Source organism: Sus scrofa, chromosome 6 (assembly GCF_054392235.1).
Source record: "Sus scrofa isolate SSC_HxYL_T2T_F1_AM1 chromosome 6, Sscrofa_HxYL_maternal_Yorkshire_Landrace_v2.0, whole genome shotgun sequence".
NCBI classification, from domain to species: Eukaryota; Metazoa; Chordata; class Mammalia; order Artiodactyla; family Suidae; genus Sus; species Sus scrofa.
In genome coordinates, this window is record NC_139388.1 from 90,463,937 (window position 1) to 90,485,963 (window position 22,027).

Below are 22,027 nucleotides of genomic sequence, written 5' to 3' on the forward strand. Positions count from 1 at the left end.
CTCAATTTAGTCAATTTGATAAAATAAAATGTTACCTTAGCAGAGTTCCCATCGTGGCTCAGTGGTTAACGAATCTGACTAGGAACCATGAGGTTGCGGGTTCGGTCCCTGGCCTCACTCAGTGGGTTAAGGATCCCGAGTTGCCGTGAGCTGTGATGTAGGTTGCAGACGCAGCTTGGATCCCGCATTGCTGTGGCTCTGGCGTAGGCCGGTGGCTACCGCTCTGATTTGACCCCCTAGCCCTGGGAACCTCCATATGCCTCGGGAGTGGCCCCAGAAAAGGCAAAAAGACAAAAAAAAAAAAAAGTTACCTTAGCATATTAATAGCCCATCTCTTAAATTTTGTCATATAATTTCAGCAAATAAGAAAACTCACATTTATTAATTTATCTATAATATCTCTGAAAATGCATATATGAAGATAAAATTTTCACAAGCATTCTAAAGATAGATCTTTGAGGGAGTTCCTATTGTGGTTTAGCAGGTTACGAACCCAACTAGTATCCATGAGGATTCGGGTTCAATCCCTGACCCTGCTCAGTGGGCTTAGGATCTAATGTCATTGTGAGCTGCCGTGTAGGTCGCAGACTCAGCTCTGATCTGTCATTGCTGTGGCTGTGGTGTGGGTTGGCAGCCAGAGCTCCAATCTGACCCCTAGCCTGAAGACTTCCAAATGCTGTAGGTGTGGCCCTAAAAAGCAGAGGGGGAAAAAAAAAATCTTTGAAAACACTTAGTAGAATGTGAAGGAAAAACATTTTTCTGAAAACTTAATAGTAAACATACACTGTTCCCAAGGCTCTCATTAAAAGTTACCTTTGTAACTGATATGACTCTGTTTTCTTCATTCTTTTATTTATTTATTTATTTATTTATGTCTTTTTGCCATTTCTAGGGCTGCTCCCGTGGCATATGGAGGTTCCCAGGCTAGGGGTCTAATCAGAGCTGCAGCCACCAGCCTACGCCAGAGCCACAGCAACACAGGATCCGAGCCGCTGAGCAAGGCCAGGGATCGAACCCACAACCTCATGGTTCCTAGTTGGATTTGTTAACCACTGAGCCACGTCAGGACCTCCTCTTCATTCTTTTAAAATTGTTCTGTCAACTGTCTAATTTCACTAATGGTAGACTCAGTAATATTGGTGACTGGCTTATTTCAGTGCTTAATGTGATGTTATGATAACTGAGAGTGCACAAAAAGTAACAAAGACGCTGTAATTAAGCTTAGTGACCAGCTCTGATAAAATTTTCCCTTCTCCCCAAGGTTCCACCCTTGCCCCAACCACTACTTAGCCCTGAGTTTATTAAGCAAACATACTTAACTGCTGTCTGTACCTATCATTGTCAGTATCTTCATTCAGCTAAATCTAAGTACCCTGGACACTGGATCACTTCTTTCTTTTACTTATCCTAAAATCACCTAAAAGAGGATTGTCTTCTGAGGTGGCAGTTAAACAATTGTTTATTGAATTTGGTCAATTCATTCTGATGTCTTAAACTTGATTTCAGTAACAGATCTCAGCCTGAGGTGCAGGGCATTCAGCCAAAAACAAAACAAGCTACCCACACAGAAGAAATATAAATCATTTTGATGTGAAGTATGATAGTGTTTATCTATAGTCTGCGTCACTAGTCCAGAGTTAATGTTCAAATCAAGTCTGGGGACACTTTAGTATTTTATATTCTCAGTTGCTATCATGACTTTGGCAAGAGAGTGATAATTTTCCATGAGTGTCTTCACTGATTCAAAAGCAGATATCCAGTAAGAAATTCACAGAAAATTTCTGACTTACCACATAGATCTAACCATATTTTTATTCACATTTCTGAGAATATTCTTGGCATCTCTAAATCAGAAAACATTAAAGAAATTATAATGAAGCTACACTTTAAATCTGAGCTATTTCTTTTCCACTCAAATAGATTAACTCCATCATCATTGACTTTGACTTTCAAAATGCACTCACTAAATTACTGCCATTTTATATTATATTCTCCTTATAAAAGAAAAATTTTATACTATTTACAAGTTACTGACATTTCTTATTCTTTCCATTAAATACTTTTTCATTTAGGAAACTGTTAAGGTTTATTTTTAACTGTTTTCATAAAGTTGGAGGATAGTAAGGATTTATCAGCACTTCCTTCGTAAATTGTTTACCGGACTGTTGAGGTTTTACAGATCATTTTATAAAAGCTTGCATAAGAAAAGTCATTTAATATTTGTGATTACAAAGGTAGTACATATCCATTTTAGAAAGTTTAAGAAATACAGAAAAACGCAAAGAAAGAAATTATTTACAGTCCTACCCCTACTGATATTTTAGTATACCTTGAGGTCTTTTTCATATGTATAATCACACACTTTGGAAAATTTAGTTTTTAAATGGATAAGAAATAAAACACAGCCTATTATCAAAAGTCCTTGAAGTTATTAGCGTTTTTGCCTTCTTCTCTCATTCCAGCAATCTAGTCCTGGTTCCAAAATGAAAGTACATCTCTGAGGATTCCCCTTGTGGCTCATCAGGTTAAGGACACAGCGTTGTCAGTTCAGTGGCCCAGGTCGATGCAACAGCCCAGGTTTGCTCCCTGGCCCAGGATCTTCTGCATGCTGCAGGCGTGGCCAAAAAAACTACACAGTACATCCCTGAAATCACATGACAAGGTTGGCAGTGAAGAATTTGCTGTTCTTCGCCTGGTCCTTAACTGCCTACTTGGGATTTTAATATATAGAAAGATAAAATGAGACAATAGCAAGTTCTTTTTCTTTCTTTTAACAGAGAAAGGAACTGTTTTTCTATTGCCATCCAAAGATAAAATTGGCCTTCACTAAGTAAGGAATAAATCACCAAATATGCGTGGGGAAAATTACTATATAGGCCCTGCAGAACAAACTTATGTGGCTCTTGCTTATGTAGCAAAATTTTAGAAGGATTTTCAGGATTTATTTTCATTGTGACGCTTATAGGATAAGAGAGTCTTGTCAGCATAACTGCAGTTCTTTCAGTAGTCTCTTCAAATATATAAATCCCTTCCTTCAAATAACTAAAAGGAAAGACTCTGGATTGTATTTAATGGCGTAGCAGCAGAGTACCTATAAAACACCCATATCCTGCTCCTAATGATATCTGTAATCCCTAAGTCAAGGGAGAGGTTATTTATAACTACAAAGGCACATCTATACTAAGGGTTTGATGATCCTGTGACATAATCCATTTGAATAAATCATTTTCAAGAGAACGCTTTAGGGGATAAAAAAAAAAGCACCTTGCTTTTTCTCCCCTAAAGAAAATACTGAATTATCATACTTAGCAGGAACATTTACCTAAGTAAAATAGAGAATTTGCGATCAAATAGCATTCCCGCTCAATTAAATAGTGGTCTAACATTCTTCCTTCTTATATTCTTGAAACCACCTAGATAGTCCTGCGATACTTTATACAGGCAGCTGGTCTTTCTATTGTAGCACCCTTCTCAGAGATCCCTCATCAGGCCAAACAAGCAACCACAGTAAGTCTCAATTTTGTCTGTCACTGTGGATGGTTCAGATGCAGTCATATAGTTATTCATATCCTTGAGAAGTTCTCTTTAAAGTTTCCAGGCCAATTTGGTATATTCAGTTGTGAGGAATCTTATATAATCCAGCGGCCCTTGCTGATGGTCACAGCCAAAGGCACAGCACTGTCAGTTAAAATCCCTCACTCATGTTACATGCCAAATTGTGTGTGTCTTATGGCATGGGGATTTTATATCTTCTTTTTGCTTCAATCCTTTCTTATGGCTTTCCAGCCTTCTCCTTATATTTTAAAAGATAGTGTTGGTCAGTAAAATCCTGCTTAGAGGACTTGGGACAATCTTTGTACTTCCCCCAAATATAGTCAAGTTTATTGAACATGATAGGACACGTCCTTTGATCCTACTTGAAATTCTTTCTGTTGCCATGGGAAGAAATGGGCTTTAGAATCAGAGATTGACTTGAGTTTAAACCTTAGTTCCGTCACTTACTAGCTCTGAGTTGCTTATCTTCTCCATATCGTCATCTGTGAAAAAGAGATAGTGACTCATAGTGAGGCTGTGAAAAATTAAATGAGAAAATGTGTTAAAGTGCTTTTCATATGGTGAACATGCAATAATGTTAGTTTTTCTTATTTTACTGATGTAGGAGATAGGACGCCGGTCTGGTCCAGTAGGCCACTATTTATGTTCTTCCCATATCAGCCTTTTCAGTTTTTTTTTTTAACTGAAGTATAGTTGATTTACAATGTTGTGTTAATTTCTGCTGTTCAGCAAAGTGATTCAGTTATACATATATGTATGCTCTTTTTAAAATATTCCTTTCTATTATGATTTATCATAGGATATTGAATATAGTTCCCTGTGCTATACAGTAGGACCTTGTTATTTATCCATTCTATTGTTTATCCATTCTATATATACATAGTTTACATCTGCTAATCCCAACCTCCTACTCCATCCCTCTCCCAACCCTCTCCCTGTTAGTAACCACAAGTCTTTTCTCTATGTCTGTGAGTATGTTTCTGTTTTGTTAGATGGGTTCATCTGCCATATTTTAGATTCCACATATAAGTGATATATTGAATGTCTTTCTCTTTCTGACTTATTTCATTTAGTATGATAATCTCTAGTTGCATCCATCTTTTCGGTTTTTGAATAGCACAAGGCAAAGCAGTTCTCAGGGCTCCTGGATTTATTTAGTATGTGTTCAGCAAGTTTTTACTGAACATCTACTGTGTGCCAAAAACTGTGCAGAAGAGATACAGAGCTAAGTAACATAATAAGTCCTTATCTCCCATGGAACTCAGTCTAATGGAAAAGACAGATGACTAATCCAATAATGACAGGGTACAATGGAACAAAAGAGGCATGGTATCTAAACATTCTATAGGCAACCAGGGGGAAACTTCCAGAACTGACACAAGCTGAGCATACACTTGCAGGCAGAAGGAATCATCCTGACAGTGTTAACAAAGGCGCAGAGGCAAAAAAAAGAAAGAAAGGAAAAAAGCATGCTCTGTGCTGGGAACTGCCGATAGTCTTGAATTAATGGAGAGAAGACTGTGTGTGGAGGTGTAGCAGAGTGAAGCTGGAGAGAGAGGAGTCATATTTTAAAGTATTTTCTATGTCTTACAAAAGGATCTGAACTTTAACCAGAAGGCAGTGAGGAACCACCAAAGGGTTTTAAGCTGTAAAATGAAGTTTTCAATCTTTCCTTGTAGAAATAAACACTTTAGCAGCAGAATAGAGGATGTTTGAGATCAGAAAGAAGGAAGAAAGAAAAGAAGAAAAGTTGTTTGGGACATGAGCAGTAAGTGGGCTGAGGCATTATGAGAGCCTGAATGAAGATAGTAAATGTGGGAATAGAGAAAAGCAGATAGATAAGGGAGATATTATAATGGAAGAGATGTGTTTAGTTGGGGGCATATTGCATTCCATATGCCTGGGAGAGTGTCCAGTAAGAAGCTGGCTGAGTTGTCAAGAGATCCAGACAACAGAGCCAACTGGAGCGGCTGATTTGACCATATGTGAGGTGCTGTAAGTGGCAATCCAACCCAACTGTTATCAGTTTTCCTTTTATTTCCAATGACTAATACACATTAGATGATCAGTAAATATTTGTTGAATTGATGTTATTTTGGCTACAGCTTTTACCCTTGATCTCCTCTGTTCTTGCTTTGAAAATAATGGTTGATCTATCTAATTTTACTCAGCAGTAGGCAACTTTGGGCCAGGTGGTGCTGGCCTAAGCAGTGTTTAAGTCACAAAAAGAAAGACCACCGCTTACCACTTGAGCAGACTGGTATAAAACTTGCTTTTACTTGATTGCTTTAGATATTTTCCTGATTATCAATCAGCCTTCTCAGTTGTGACAAAATTATTTGGAGAAGCCGTGAAGCTCCTCTCCATGTGAGTGGGTTTGGCTGTGCTATTGAGAGTGTGAAAGCTAGCTTACAGCAATTTGAGAAAGACTACTTGTTTATTACCAGCTGATCTATTTTGGGGCAGCTCCATAACAGCTTGTCTGACTGAAAAGAAGTGGTGAGATAAGTGCCCTAGAAAGTAGTCCAGTGTTGTTATTAATATAACAACAAACTCATTCTCGTGTCCCCTGGGCCCTAGCCTATTATAGGTGCTCAGATAATGCTCATTGAATTAAGGGAATCTACATGGTCTTTGAAAATTTACAAAGTGCTTTCATATATATTATTGTATTTGATCCTCAGCATCCTGTGAGCCAAACCAAGTATTATTCTCATTTTAAACATGAGGAAATTCATATGCCCTTCGCAAGGATAGTTTATGTATCTCTGATACATCTGTAGACAGAGTTTCTGTTGTCGTCTCTCAATTCAGTTTTTCATGTCCTAAGTAATAATTCGAAATCAGTCAGTGAAAGACCTGCCTAATCTGAGTTCACCTGGTACTACTTTGAGGTGCTCTTGAGTTGACTGTTCTAAAATGGCTTAAAGGAAAGTTGTCTGAGTTGTGGGGCAGTGGGTTAAGGATTCAGTGTTATCACGGCAGCGACTCAGGTCGCTGCTGTGGTACAGGTTAGATCTCTGGTCCAGGAACTTCCACATGTCAAAGGTATGGCCAAAAAAAAACCCCAAAAAGCAAAAAACAAAAAAACTAACATACAAGAAATAAATTTGTCCGAAGCTCCTGAGTGCAGTGCATCTTTTCTTGCTTTACTAGACCACTGGTTTCTACTCATCGCAAGGTAGGCTGGTTTACAACTTAAGGAATAGCAGTGATTTTTTTTTAATATAATCCATATAGTATGATTTGAGTACTAAAATGTGTAAGCTTTTCCAAGCACATGTTCATTTACTCTAGGAACACCTTTTAGAAAGAGCCCTTTTCTGTTCAGTTCCTCTGTGGTGCGCAATATGGTAAATTGATCCTACCAAAATTTCAGACCCAAGTGGCTTATTTGCAGCTCTCTGGTGAGCACATACAGATGTCACTTTTCCTGACATCTGGCTTCCCTTAGATTGTTCATTTCTTAAATGTCTTATATATTCTTTTTCTCCTAGTGTGAGTGCCTTCTCTTTTTGCACCCACAGCACCTTTCTTTAAACTTTAGGAATAGGTCCATCTATTGGGATGTTATCTTCTCACCCAAGTTCTCTTGGAAGTTCTTACTTTGGATAGATTTTTCCAGTGCCGTGAGGCATTTAGCCCAGAAGGGAGCTCTCTGTGTTTCCCAGATTTATGTCTCTTAGGGGTTGGAAATGTTATGTCATTCATCTGTGAAGAAGTACTTCTTAGCTGCCAAGTCACATTTATTCTGTTTACAAAGGAATGTTTCCCTGTTTTCAGTGTTATAGTTAATTCTGCGACAGTGATTGGGTTACATCTGTGCTGGATGTGCTCAACTTCCATATCTCTGCCAACCAAAGTCTAGCTTTTAGCTTCTCCACTGAGGCTAGCATGATGATTCATATGGCTTGGAGATATATGGAACATTTTTAACCTGATCAGACTCCTAGAGCAAGTTTTATTGACTCGTAAATTGCATTGTGCCCTGTGCATAGTAATGAGTTAGCTATGTAGGAACACTAATCCTTTAAGTATGAAGTGTATGTGTTATACAGGGAAGACCATAGTAATGGTCGGTAATGGGTGAGGCACATAGAAATTATTTCTCAGCTTAACCATGTTGTCGAAGTATGACCATCGTGAGGTTGGATTTGCTTAAGTTGCTGACATGTTTACTGAACAGTAAGTCTTCCTTTTGACCATCTCAGGAGCTCAGATTCTTGGTTTATATCAGTATTAATATTGCTGAGGCTCTTAAAAATCATTGTTGATTCTGAGTTCACTGTGTTCCCCCACGTGTTCCTAATCTTCTTGCTTTTGTATGTGTTCATTCATTTGTAGAATATAAATGGCATTCGCACAGAGGAGGTGGCCGCCATGGCAAAGGGGCCATCTACCAACCCTGACTCTGAACGGGAGGGCCCCAAGCATTCAGTAATTCCTAGTAAGAGCCAAGTGGCCGCCCCGTCGGAGTCTCCACAAAACTTCGACTTTGGCTCCCTCCCCATAAGCAGCAAGGAGACAGACGCGAAGGAGCAGGGGGCCTCTGGCTCTCTTGATGTTAAGGAAGTGCCAGAAGGCCCGAGTGGGGAGTGCATAGGAGTGGAGGCACAGGCCAGGGCCGCCTCAGAGTCCTCAGTGTCACCAGCTTCCTCTCAGCTGCAACTTGATGAGAAAAAGGCAGAGAGTAGTGAAGAACATGTTACACCAGGAGAGCCACTTGGAAAGCAGAATGGATCATTTCTTGACTCTGGTGTGGGTAACCAGTTCCCCACCCTCATTCGAAGTTTCCAGGTAGTAACTGATTCAGCGATGCAGCTCTAACGACTCACGTTGGGAGAGGGCCACAATCTGTTCTGTGGAGGAGGTGGTGGTGGTGGCCGTGGTGAGGGTAGTAGCCTCTTGGCGTTTTTCAAAATCTCAGAATAAAATTGATTACTACAAAGACGTTTATTCAGAGACAGTAACATCATGCTTTCTCAAACCCTGATGACTTAACAGAACTCTTGGGGGGTAAACTCCAGCTGTTTATTTTCATGAAGCTGGTGTATGTGCCTCTTTCCCTTGCTCAAGCATGGGCTGTGTAAAGAGGTGAATTTCTGAGACTTCTGTGATGAGGAGCGTCCGTGTTCTCAGGCCCTGCTCAGAATACTCAATTCGCTTAATTAATAAAAGGGGTAACTGACTTTTTAAGTGAGAATTCAGGCCCCAAATAATTATTTCCGTATTGCAGCCACACAGTACAGCCCACCACTCCCACTGACCCCACAAATGGGAGCTCCCATGATTATAGGCACGAATCTGCTACTCTAAGGTGGATGGCCACTTCACTTTACCACAATCAAATGGTAGTTTTAGGGTGATTTATAGTCTTGGGGAAGATGAGCTGATGGACCAGAAACCTTTGGTATTTCACTAATGTTCATTCTTCTGAAATTCTGAGATTAATCACCAGGTGGTGGTAGAACTGATTGTTTTCTTTCCAGTTTTCCAAATACTGTTTCTTTTCAATAGCTCCAAAGTGAGTGTCTGACATTGATTTGAAAGAAGTTAATGAGTTCCCGGGTAATGTGTTCCAGTGCCACTGCCATTTCATGTACCATTTGTACCTAGTGGCGGAAATGCAGCTGATTTTCTTAATTTTAATGGTACAGTCATAAGGACAAACAAATGTGACTGCTATTTGGCAAATAGTTTTATATTCAGATTCTGAAGGTCAGTCTGCAGTGTTTTATATCCCCAATCATAACTGTCTGATATTATAGCTTTCCATTAAGCATATGAAAGTGATTTCGGGAATGCCGTTCTCTCATATCCTTCATGATTTGACACCTCGTGAAGGCCACTTTGGAATTGTGTCCAAGTCTTGGGCAGCAGTTGAGCTAGCCCCTGACTTGATTAGGGTGATCGCTTTGATCAGATCAATGTCAGAAGACTAGTTCTCCACAGCTTTGAGAAGACTCCCCGGTAACTGTTTCTCTACTGCTTCGCAGCCTCCCCTGGTGAAGACTCAGACCGTCACCCTCTCAGACACTGCCAATGCTGTGAAAAGTGAAATCCCAACCAAAGATGTCCCTATTGTCCACACCGAGACCAAGACCATCACTTATGAGGCTGCCCAGGTAGGACACGGTTTGATGTCTCAGAACCCAAGACTGGAGTAAAGATGAATAACCTTTCTTCACAGGGTTCCAATCCCCTGCTGCAATAATAACGCAGGGCTTTTCTGGGCAGTTCTTTTCAGAAGAGATGCCTGCTCTCAAACCAGTGTAATGGTTGAGAACGTGGGCTTTGGGTCAGACAAACCTGCGCTCAGGTCCCAGAGTCTCCGTTTACTACCTCAAAAGTGTGATTGAACATCTCTGAGCTTGGATGCCCCAGCCCACTCCCCACTTCCACCCCACATGATGTCCGCATCTACCACACGATCTTATTTGAAGCTTCTATAAGACACAGCACTGTGTGGAATTGACTTGAGCACCATGCCTGAAAGCATAAATAAGTACCAGCTATAACAATTATCGTCAGTGTATTACAGTTAAACTTAAAATCACATAAGAATTTAGTATTTAAAATTTTTTTGTTTACTCCCTACTTTCAGTACTATTTCTCCCTCATTGCTGATAATTTGAATGAGCTAGGGTTGCTTGTGTCAAATTGTTTTCTTTTTTATTCACAGAAGCCAAAAGTGAGAAAAACTCTTCCCTCTATAAACCGAGCTGTAAATTTATCACATCAGCCACTATTTGTTGAGCATTTATGTATTAGGCCAGGGCAGTGTACAGAGTGGACACGGGCCCTACCCTCTGTTACTGATGTTCCAGTCAGGAGAGACAGGCAATAAAACACATAAACAAATGTATGAATTTCAGACAGTGATAAATGCTATGAAAAAAGTAAAATAGGAGCAAGAATTAGACAGTATGGGATAACATGAAGAGTTGCTATTTTGGGGCTAGATTCAGGAAAATCCTCTCTAAAGAGGTGACATTTTAGCTGAAGCCTGCATGAGGGGAAGGAGGCAGCCATGTGAAGCTCTGTGCGGGTGATTTCACATTAAATCCTTTCGGTTAATCCTCACATCCCTGTAAACTGGATGATGACATCCACCTTGAGGAAACAGTTTAGCTTGCCAGTCACATAGAGTTTGTGTCCTAGCTCAGCCATGTACTCCCAGGATAACGTTAAACAAATTGCCGATCTCTCTAAGCCTCTGTTTCCTGCCTGTGAAATGGGGTTAATGCTGTCTACGGCTGCAAGACTTGGGAGAGGATGAAGTGAAACGATGTCTGTAAAGAGCCTGGTGCAGACACAGGCACTCAGTCAACGTCCGTGCGCTTCCCCCTTCTCTCTCTTGTGGTCCAGAGTATGGGATTTGAGTTTGGTAAATGATGAGAGATTGCTTTAGATTTTCTGGCAGTGGTGATACAGTGTTCTAATTAAAGCAGTGGTTTTGGAAGACGGCCCCCAGAGCTGTGTGCTGAATCCATTAAAGGAGGGGCTGCCTGGAGACGGGAGTATGCTACGGCCCGTCTGGGGGGCTGCCTGTGAAGAACTAAAGTGTAGCCTGAGGAAATAAGAAGAAAGAGCTGTGTCAGGAGAGACAAGAGATGGATGAACAGGACTTGGCAGTGAAGGGGACTACGAAGGAAGGCAGAGGACATTCCTTTACGACCGTGTGCACTGCAAGCCAGGGGATGTAGGAAACAAGTCATTGCATGTGGAAGGAACCCTTTATGTTGTCACTACCAGGGAACCAACCTGTCCATCAGTAGGGACCAGCTTGGTAAATGATGGTACATGCAATTAAGGTAATTCTGTGCAGCCATTAAAACAAAGCTTCTGATGGGAATAATCTACATGGTAAATTGGTAAGTGCAAAAGCACAGTGCAATGTGATATAAGTAATATGCTACTGTTTATAGGAGGAAAAAGGGATGTATGTACAGCTATGTATGAATACGCTTATAAGTGAATATACTACCTCTGAATAGGTACTCAAAACAAAGACAGAAAACCACCAGTGGTGGCCTGGGATGAAAAAGCCAGGGACTATAGGATTGTGGTCAGGAGTGGGAGGGAGATTGACATTTCACTGATCTCCATTTTGAACTTTTTAAATTTTGTAGCCTGTGCATATGCAATACAAAATTTTTTAATGGTTCAAAATAAATTATTTAAAAAGTTGTTAGCGAAGTTCCCTTATGGTGCAGTGGAAAGGAATCCAACTAATTTCCATGAGGATATATGTTTGATCCCTGGCCTCTCTGAGTGGGTTAAGGATCCGGCATTGCTATGAGCTGTGGTGTAGGTTGCAGACGCAGCTCAGATCCTGAGTTGCTGTGGCTGCAGTGTAGGCCAGCAGCTACAAGTCCAGTTTGACCCCTAGCCTGGGAACGTCCATATGCCACAGGTACAGCCCTAAAAAAAACAAAGTAAAAAATAAAAAGTTGTTAGTGCCATCCTGCCCACAGAAGCCTGTGTTCAATTTGAACGTAGCCCTGCAGAAAAGGGGGAAAGGAAGCAGTCATTTTATTTTTTAAAATTATTTTATTATAGTATAGTTGATTTCCAGTGTTGTACCAATTTCTGTGATCCAGCAAAGTGACTCTGTCTCACACACACACACACACATACGTTCTTTTTTCTTTTATTTCAATTCTTTTCCATCATGGTCTGTCCCAGGAGACTGGATATAGTTCCCTGTGCTATACAGTAGCACTTTATTGTTTATCCATTCTAAATAATGTTTGCATCTACTAACCCCAAACTCCAGTCCACTCCATTCCCTCCCCCCATGCCCTTGTCAACTACAAGTCTGTTCTCTATGTCCGTGAGTCTGTTTCTGTTTTGTAGATAGGTTCACTTATGCCATATTTTAGATTCCACATATAAGTGATATAATGTGGTATTTGTCTTTCTCTTCCTGACTTAGTTCACTTAGTATGATAATCTCTATGCATAAATATTGCTGCAAATGGCAAAAGAAGCAGTCATGTTATTATTTTTAACTTTTGAAATTTTATTTGTTTTATGGCCACACCTGTAGCATATGAAAATTCCTGGGCCAGGGATTGAATCCAAGCCACAAGTGTGACCTACTCTGCAGCTGCAACAATGCCAGATCCTTTAACCCACTGTAGCCGGCCGGGGATCAAACCCGAGCTTCTACAGGGATCTGAGCTGCTGCAGTCAGATTCTTAACCCACTGTGCCACAGCAGGAACTCCAAAAAGTAGTCATTTGAAAATATCCTAGCATGTAGGAGGAATAGAGAGGCATCATGAATGTATGAGATAAAGCATGTAGGCTTTGGAGTTAGATACATCTGAATCTTAATTCCAACACATGCTAGTTTTGTGACCTTCAGCAAGTCACTTAACGTCTTTGAGCCTTAGCTTTCTCTTCTGAAAAATACCTTTATAAGGTTATTGAGATAAAGATAATATTTGTGTGGCATATAGTAGCTATTCCAAAATGGTAGCTATTGGAGTTCCCTGGTGGCCTAGTGGCTGAGGATCCAGCGTTGTCACTGCTGTGTCTTGAGTCTGATCCCTGTCCTGGGAACTTCCACATGCCGTGGGGGGGAGGTAGCTATTAATATATTGTTATACATCTGCCTTTATTTCATCTTTACTGGGCTTAAGATTGTTGGCCAACATACGGTTTAATTTTTCTTCTTATTGATGCTAGGTGATGGAGTCTAGTGGGGAAAAGTGTGGACTTTGGAATCAAATTTCCAAGGTTTGAGCCTGCTCCACCCCTTATTAGTGTGCAGTCATGTCAGTGAATCACTCCATGCCTCAACTTTCTCCTTTGTAAAATAGGGTTAATGATAATTCTACCTCATAGGATTGTTACAAGGAATAAATAAGTTAATATACATAAAATGTGCATTTCAGAATGTGCATTTCAAATTAAGTTGTCACTACCATGGAAACAACCTAAATGTCCATCAGTAGGGAACAAGTTAAATAAAATACAGTACATTCCATTAAGGTGATTCTTACAGATATTTTTAAAAGCTTGTAATGGAAATGTCTACGTGATAAGTTGGTAAATGAAGAAGCGCAAAGCAATATAGTGTAAATAATACATTTTAAAAAGTGCCTAGCACATAATAAGCACCAGATAATTATTTGTTATTGTTATTATGTATTTTTTTTTTTTTTAGGGCTGCACCCACAGCATACGGAAGTTCCCAGGCTGCAGCTATCAGCCTCTGCCACAGCCAGGGCAATGCCATATCCAAGCTACATCTGTGACCTATACCACAGCTCCCGGCAACACGAGATTCTTTACCCACTGAGTGGGGCCAGGGGTCAAATCCGTGTCTTCATGGATACAAGTTGGGTTTGCTATTTCTCAGTCACAGTGGGAACTCCTATTATGTATTTTTAAAAATCTGTTCACACTTTGAGACATGGTGAGAGGAGGTGGGGAGCCAGAGTAGAGTTTTACTGTTTGCATGTATGTGCATGTATATGTACTGGAGGTAAAATTTACATATAGTGATATGCACAGATTTTAAGAGTTCATGGTTTTGACAAATGTATCTGCCTGTGTAACCAAGACAGATTTAGGGTACAGAACATTTCCATGACTCCAGACACTTTCTTCATAGCCTTTTCCAGTCCATCCCTACCCCTCTAGACATCCACGGCTCTGATTTCTATCACCATAGCTTATTTTTGCCTGTTCTTGGACTTCATACATGGAAATATATAGTCATGCACTTTTGTGTCTGAACCTGTTTTTCAGATTCATCCATGTTACATGAATCCATAGTTTTCACTGTTTTTTTTTTATCATTGAGTAGTATTCCATTGTATGAATATACCACAATTTCTTTATCTTTTCATTTGTGGATGGACAGTTGCATTGATTCCAGTGTAGGCCAAATATGAATAAAGCTGCCTTAAACATTCATGTGCGGGTCTTTCTGTGGACGTATGTTTTCCCTGACCTTGGGTAAACACCTAAGAGTGGAACTGCTGGGTCATGGATAAAGGGATGTTTAACTTCATAAGCAACTGTGAAAGCCCCAGTACCATTTTAAGGAAACCTTGATAAGAAAAGAGGCCTCATGTGGGAAGAATGTAAGTCGGAAATCAGAACATCTCCTACCTCTTCCAACCTTCTTCAAAGACAGAAAAGGAGGAGTAAGGGGGTGGGTGGGAGGTAGAAGAAAATAGATTCTCAGGTTTAGTCGGGGAGGAGCTCTTCAAAGAGTTTTAGCCCTCTTGGCACACAGATTCTTAATAACAACTTGTGAAGTTCTTTTATTTCTAAAATCTCTTTTGATCTTCCCAGCAATGCTACAGTGGAGGCAGAGCACATGTTACAGGATTGCCTGTTGTAAGTGAGAAGACTAAAGCTCAGAAAAGTCAGGATGGCTTACCGACTAGTTACGGCCTGAGCTGGGACCCTAACCCCTGTCTTCAGACAAGAAGCTTCTTGCCCTAAGTCCTCCTTCAAACACTTATTAACATAGAACCTTGACAAATTATTTAACCTCTCTGGACCTGTTTTCTTTCTTTCTTTCTTTTTTTAAAATTTTCTTATTATAGTTGATTTACAGTGTTCTGTCAATTTCTGCTATACAGCATAGTGACCCAGTCATACATATATGGACATTCTTTTTCTCATATTATCTTCTATCATGTTCTATCACAAGAGATTGGATATAGTTCCCTGTGATATATACAACAGGACTTCACTGGACCTGTTTTCTTAATTATACAATGAGTATAGATAATAGTACCTACCTTAGATATTGAAAGGTATAATTAACAGTTGCATTATGTGTGTAGCACGTGGTAGGAGTGCAATAAATATTACTTGAGTCTGAATCTAAGGTAGATAAGTAGGTCTGGGCTGAGGAAAGTGTTGGTGAACTAGCCAGTAATATGCCTGGGAAGGTAGTGGCATGTGTGAAAGACTCAGGTGACACAATCACATTCTGTCTCTGTTTTGTCCAAATTCCTACCTGGAAGGGAACCCAGCCAGGGACTCTTCTCCTTCGTGATTCTCTTCCTCTCTTCTGCCCTCCTCTCCCCAACCCCCACAGCTCAAAGTTTCAGCTCGGTGAAATGTGGTCCTGCTCGTGAACAGGTTTGAGGCCCCTGCTTAGAGTACAAATGACTTATATGAAGAGGCAGAGAAAGATAGTAACTTAACACAGCTTGCTGCGGGGTTCTTTAAGAAAATAATGCCAATTCTCCAAATCCCCCTCTGGGACAGTGTGCAATGCCAGTACCAGGTATTTTAGGTCATGACTATCTGGAAAGCATGTAGGTGGGCAGCCTCTATCCTCCTCGTCTCGCTTGTTTCCATCTTGGTCAGGGGTTATCAGCAGCTCTGAGTCTGGGCTAATGGCCCAAATGGTCGCTGATAACTGTCAGGCTGAGTTTGGCTCCCTGCCAACCATCGCTCTTCCTTTTTGCTGATGTCATTTCTCAGCCTGATCATAATATGTTTATTTTGGTCTTTGTACAGTGGGCTCCGGAGAAATGAGAGGTAGCCCCGGCCCTTGTTCTCTTCATAGATGAGTTGTGTAGCCCCGCATTTTAAATACTTTTAAACCTCTCCTATAATGAGGAGGATCCGTCTCAATAATAGTTTTGTTATCAGAAATGTCATTAAGATATTATATGTATTTCCCACCACTTTGCCTTAACAGGATATCTTCTACCTCCTGTGCTGCAGTCTCCCTTCTTGATCTTCGGAGAAGATAGCCTGAGACTCCTTGGCTTCTTAAGTCCCAGCAAGGACCATTGCTGGTTCCTTCTGGAAAGTTCTACCCTGTGATTCAGAACCTAGCCATGCTTTAACAATCAAGAGTTTATGCTTTTCTTTTCTGCCTTGAATGATGTTTAAAGAGCTCCAGATTTGTAGAGAGTATTAGTTTTGAGTCCTTTGCAAATCATTCACTTTCTGTGAGCCTGAGTCTTACCTGGGAGTGCTAATAGGTTCCTGCCTTTCCTATTTATATTCACAGGGCTTATGTAAGCATCAAAATAGGTAAAGTTTTGAAGGCTATGTGTGAACTGTAAAATGCCGTACGCATGTGCGTAGTTATTGTCACTCTTGTTGAACCTGTGGCTACATTCCTGCTTCCTTTTTCTGATCATGTCACTGACCCAATGCTGAGGAAACCAGATTCATACAACTTTTTTAGGAGCTTTATTCCCTGGGGATTACTTTTATTTATTAATCAAGAGATCATTGTAAGGGAATTGGGTTTTTGCTTTAGAACATACATCTGCAGAGCAAAGCTACATCTACAGCATTCGCCCACGAGGCTTCCGAAGAGGCCCTGCTGATAAGTTGTGCTTCCTTCTGCAGACTGACGACAGCAATGGGGACTTGGACCCAGGAGTCTTGCTGACAGCTCAGACCATCACATCTGAGACCACCAGCAGCACCACCACAACTCAGATTACCAAGGTAACAACAGACAGCTAGAAATTCCTTCTGAAATCTAGTGGCATGCCAAGCTTACTGACTCTCTGCAAGAAGGACCCTGGTCCCTAAGCAAAGGTTTTTAGCCTCACCCCTGTGGAGCCAAATTATCTCCACTGTCTGGGGTGGAAAGGCCCTGCTGCTTTTGCCAGCAATAAGCCCAGGAGGACCCTTGGTATCCTCCCTACTTAGTGGTTTCATAAGGTCACCTGTGGTTGTTCTCTTTACACATTCGTCTTTCTCTCTGGTCAGTGGGTCTCCCATCTGGCTGTGGAAGTAAGTTTAAAAAGTCAGTTTAAGGGCAGGTGTTACTGGTATTGTTAAACAACCGTATTTTCTAAGCCAAAAATCAAAACTCGAGGTCTGACAAATAATTTTTATGTCATGTCCATCAAGCCATAGGAACTATAGTTTGGATACTGAAATACTGGAATTATTAGAATATGTTTCCGGGAGGGGGGGCAGGAGGGACAAAGTATCTAAAATTGGAACAACTCCTAAAAAATCAGACAGTCCATGTTAGCTGTGGCACTAGAGGAGAAAGCATTTTCTTATAAGAAATCTAGATTCCTGACCAGCCTCCATCATCAACACACAGATGTTTAGATTTTTATTTTCTTCAAGTAGGGAAACCTATCCACCCTGAGGGGGATTATTTGAGGATCTTTTGACATTTTATTTTTTTAATGTTCGCACCTGTGGCATATGGAAGTTCCCAGGCCAGGGACTCAATCCAAGCCACAGCAGCAACACCAAATCCTTTAATCCACTGTACCAGGTTGGGGATTGAACCTGCGCCTCCCTCTGTAGCCACCCAAGCCACTGCAGTCGGATTCTTAACCTACTGTGCCATGGAGGGAACTCTAAAAATGTTATATATATTTCTTTTTTTTTTTTTTTGGTTTTTTTATTTTTTTAGGGGCAGACCTTCAGCAGTGGCGTTTCCCAGGCTAGGGGTCAAATCAGAGCTACTGCTGCCGGCCTACGCCACAGCCACAGTAACGCAGGATCCGAGCCACGTCTGCGACCTACACCACAGCTCACGGCAATGCTGAATCCTTAACCCACTGAGGGATCAAACCCTCAACTTTATGGTTCCTAGTTGGATTCGTTTCTGCTGTGCCACGATGGGAACTCTAAAAATGTTTTAAAATAAAGATCCTCATTTCAAGCTTCATGACATTTTTGTTTATATTCTTCTGATTTTTTTCCGCTCTTGAAAATTATCAAAATATACGGGAAAAGAGCAAAAAGAGACACCTGTCTGTTTTGTTTACTCACTGAAATTCTACGGTGTTTGGGAGGAAGGAAAAGGAAAAAGTGAATAAATAGAGAATTATGACATTCTGTTTAGTTTATTAAAGATTTTAGCAATACAGGGGAATAGTGGTGTCTCATTTCAGCAGGTCTAGCCAAGATTTTGAACATTTTGTGAGAAAGCTGTCTTATCCAGTACCCAGCAGCAGATTAAAATTTGAAGTGTAGTTTTCGGACTAATTTCTTGCTGTTTGTTGTTGGTTTGTTTTGTCTGTTTGTTTGGTTTTTGCTGGTTTGGGTTTTGTTTTGTTTTTCCTTTTTTCTCATACGATCACCTCCCTTTGGTTTCAGACTGTAAAAGGCGGGATTTCTGAGACCCGGATTGAAAAGAGAATTGTGATCACAGGAGATGGCGATATTGACCATGATCAGGTGGGAACGCTGAGGGAATTCTAGGCATGAGAGGGTGGCTGATGGACGCCAGAGCGGGCTTGCAAAAGACAACAGCTTCATCTCCCAAGAGCCCCCTCTGCTACTCTAGCTCTTAATTGAGAAGGACAAAGGGAGTCAGACCATAGAAGCCTGTGCGGTGGGGACCACAGACTGGGGAAGCAGGCAAGTGTGAGAGAAAGAATATGCGCTTTGGACTCAGAAGATCTGAGTTCAAATCCTAGTTCTTTCCACATTCTGGCTCGCAACTCCCGAGGCCTCTGTTTCCTCATCTGTAAGATAGCGTCTTCCTTCAAGCTTGTTGTGAGGATCCAGTGAGAAACGGACGGATGTACATCGTGTGGCGCGTGGTGGGCTCCAAGCAAATGCAGTTCAGGGATATCGTGTCCCTTGACCTGTGCTGGAGACAGTAGACGATATCAAACCAAGGTGTAGCTCTAGCCTCCGGAGGCTGTCATGGCTGGGGGGCCAGCTCGTGGGGACATAATGTGATGGCCTGGAAATCAGGAGACTTGGAACTTGGTTTTTGTCCTAGATCTATCACTTGCTGTATGACCTTGGCCAAATCACTTTACCTCCATTTTTTTTTTTTTTCCTCCTCTCCTAAAAGAGAGTAGGTTGATCTAGATAATTTCTGGGCCCTTCTGAGTGCTAAAATTCTATGCTTTTATGTTAATTAGGTGCTAATTGTGTGCTTCAAGCAATTAGCAAATAATAAGGTCAGGATTAATGTTCCCAATTCTCTGCTGGATGAAGTTAGAACAATAAAGCTGCAAAGAAGAGCGGTGGAAGAGACTGCATGCAAATGCCTCTGGAAGCATTGACAGGAGTGCTGGAGCAATAGCTCTGTGGCCTTTATGGTGATATGCTGAGTGCCTTAAAAGAAAAAAAAAAAAAAAACAACAGAAAACTGAGCTGTAGTGCTGGCAGTCTCTTGGCAGCAGGACTGAGACTTACAGCTGAGAACACTGGCCTGAGGGTCCCAGCAGCAAGGGGGCAAAAGCCCAGGTGGGAGGCCTTACAGCCTGTTTGCCTCAGCTCAGCGGATACTGCTGCATTACCATCCTCCCCCCACCCACGCAGTCTGGTGTGATCTGACCCCCTGCCATGAGCTTGGCCTGTGCTAGACAAGAACAGCAGGATGGCAAGGTGTTTTGGCTTTGGAGAGAGACAGACTTGGATTGAATCCTGACTCTGCAACTAACTGGCTGTGTGCCTTTGAGCAAGTGATTTTACCTCTCTGAGCTCTAGTCTCACCATCTGAAAAGTAAAGATCATCATATGTTTCTCTCAGAGTTACTAGGACAAAGGGACAAACACACTTAATAGCTTCGAGAGGTGCTCTTGTGTCAAGGGGCACGTGGAAGGGATGAGACATGGTGCCCTCTGGATGGGGCATGCACTTTGGGAAGGTGTAGCTGTCAGAGAGAGAGAGGCAGAGGCCAGGGTAGCCAGAGAGGGGGCTTGGGCTGGGCCTTGAGCGGATTGGTTGGGGAAACAGGGTGAGGGAGGATGAGCAGTGGCCTGTGGAGGTAGTGGGGCCAAGAACGGCTTTCATGGAGTCCAGGGACTGAAAGGGATTTCCCTGCTTCCTGTTCCTCCTGAAGTTGATCTTAAGAGCCAGGGTCACCGTCAGCTGATCAGAGGTAGCTGGAGTCCTTTTGATGGGGGGCCTGTCTTGAGAATCCCTCGCTTCCATCTCCCAAAGGCCATGTTGGGCTCTTCCACATTGGGGTGCTCTGAGCTTGAGGGGCGCAGTGGTATCCTTGCTCTTTTTTGACTCTCCCTCCGCTCCCTTCAGCTTTTCTAAAATGATCAAAACTCCTCCAGATGCTAAAACAAGGTTGTCGTCCCCTTCCGCCTCCTGCTGAAATTAAAAGACAAAAGAGGAAAGTCTGATGGACTTAAGTGAAATCCCCGTTGTATGAAACTTACTAGCTGTGAAACATTAAGCACTTTATTTAGTCACTGAATCTTGGTTTTTTTCATCTATAAAATGGAAATAGGAGTTCCTGCTGTGGCACAGTGGGTTAAGGATGTGACATGCAGCCATGACATGGGTCACAGCTATGGCTCAGATTCAGTCACTGGCCTGGGGACTTCCATATCCCATGGGTGTGGCAAAAAAAAATTTAAAAATAAAATGGAGGAGTTCCCGTCATGGCGCAGAGGAAACGAATCCAACTAGGAACCATGAGGTTTCGGGTTCAACCCCTGGTCTTGCTCAGTGGGTTAAGGATCCGGTGTTGCTACGAGCTGTGGTATAGGTCGAAGGCACAGCTTGGATCCTGCGTGGCTGTGGCTGTGGTGTAGGCCAGCAGCTGTAGCTCTACTTCAACCACTAGCCTGGGAACCTCCATATGCTGCAGGTGCAGCCCTAAAAAGCAGAGAAATAAAAATAAAAATAAATAAAATGGAAATAATGATGCTGCCCTAATTCACTGAGTTCTTGTGAAGATTAAGTAAATAAGAAGTAATGTACTTAGGCCAGTGCGTGGCGTGTCACAGGCACTCCCATTCTTTCTTTCTTCTCTCTACTTTCACCAAAGACATCTCTTTTTATAGCCTGCTTTGTTGTTTTCCTCTCCTGTCCTGAGCTTCTCATTTTTCCTGTGCTGAGCACAGACTTTGTCCCTTCGACTGAATCCTCCCAGACCCGCCCAGGCGTGATGATCACCCCTGAAGTCCCTCTCTGACTCCTTAAGACAGCTCTAGCCTTTCCCGGCCTCAGTGTTTTCATTCCTAAGCAGGATAGGGTAGCAAGGCCAGCATCAGCTTGGCTTAGCCTCAGTACTGCAGGCAGAGAAGTTGAAATGGTGTCCTGTGACCCCTGCCTTCCTTCACCAGCCTGCCTGCTTTCTGCTTGATGGGCATTGTTTTTGTCTTTCTCAGGTCCTCGTACAGGCCATCAAGGAGGCAAAGGAGCAGCACCCAGACATGTCAGTGACCAAGGTGGTCGTCCATCAGGAGACCGAAATCTCTGAGGAGTGAGCTCAGGTATGGGCTGTTCTTGTGGGGTGGAGCCATCCCCTCAAAGGCATCCACACCAGCACCTGATCAAGTGAAGGCAGAGGAGCTCCGATGAGGGTGACTTGGGAGGTTATTAAGTATCCAGCTCCAACTAAAGCAGCTAGGCCTCCTCCTGCCCTTAGCAGTGCCGTGTGGCAGGTTGGAAGAGATGCCCCAAAGGTGGATGTAAACCCCACCCATCTCTTGAGTTTTCCTGTGTCCTCCTGCTTCTCCCCCTCACCTACCCCCACCCCCCTGCTGCTCTGCTCTCTGCTGTCACCAATCTCTCT

The 22,027-nt window shown here is 42.0% G+C and overlaps 1 protein-coding gene across 41 annotated transcripts in view; it reads left to right on the top strand.

Annotated features, from left to right (window-relative positions):
• Positions 1-22,027, top strand: part of EPB41 (erythrocyte membrane protein band 4.1) — a 189,554-nt gene that overhangs the window by 164,203 nt on the left and 3,324 nt on the right. For 27 of the 41 annotated variants that reach the window (XM_084963563.1, XM_084963543.1, XM_084963534.1 and 24 more), the window contains 4 exons: positions 9,552-9,680; positions 16,905-17,006; positions 18,630-18,710; positions 21,621-21,725. In XM_084963563.1, coding sequence (XP_084819689.1) covers positions 9,552-9,680; positions 16,905-17,006; positions 18,630-18,710; positions 21,621-21,719 — 411 coding nt within the window. In that variant the 3' untranslated portion in view covers positions 21,720-21,725. Of the gene's footprint in view, positions 1-7,899; positions 8,353-9,551; positions 9,681-16,904; positions 17,007-18,629; positions 18,711-21,620; positions 21,726-22,027 lie in introns of all 41 variants that reach the window. The other 14 variants (XM_084963524.1, XM_013995826.3, XM_084963520.1 and 11 more) reach the window with 2 other exon arrangements.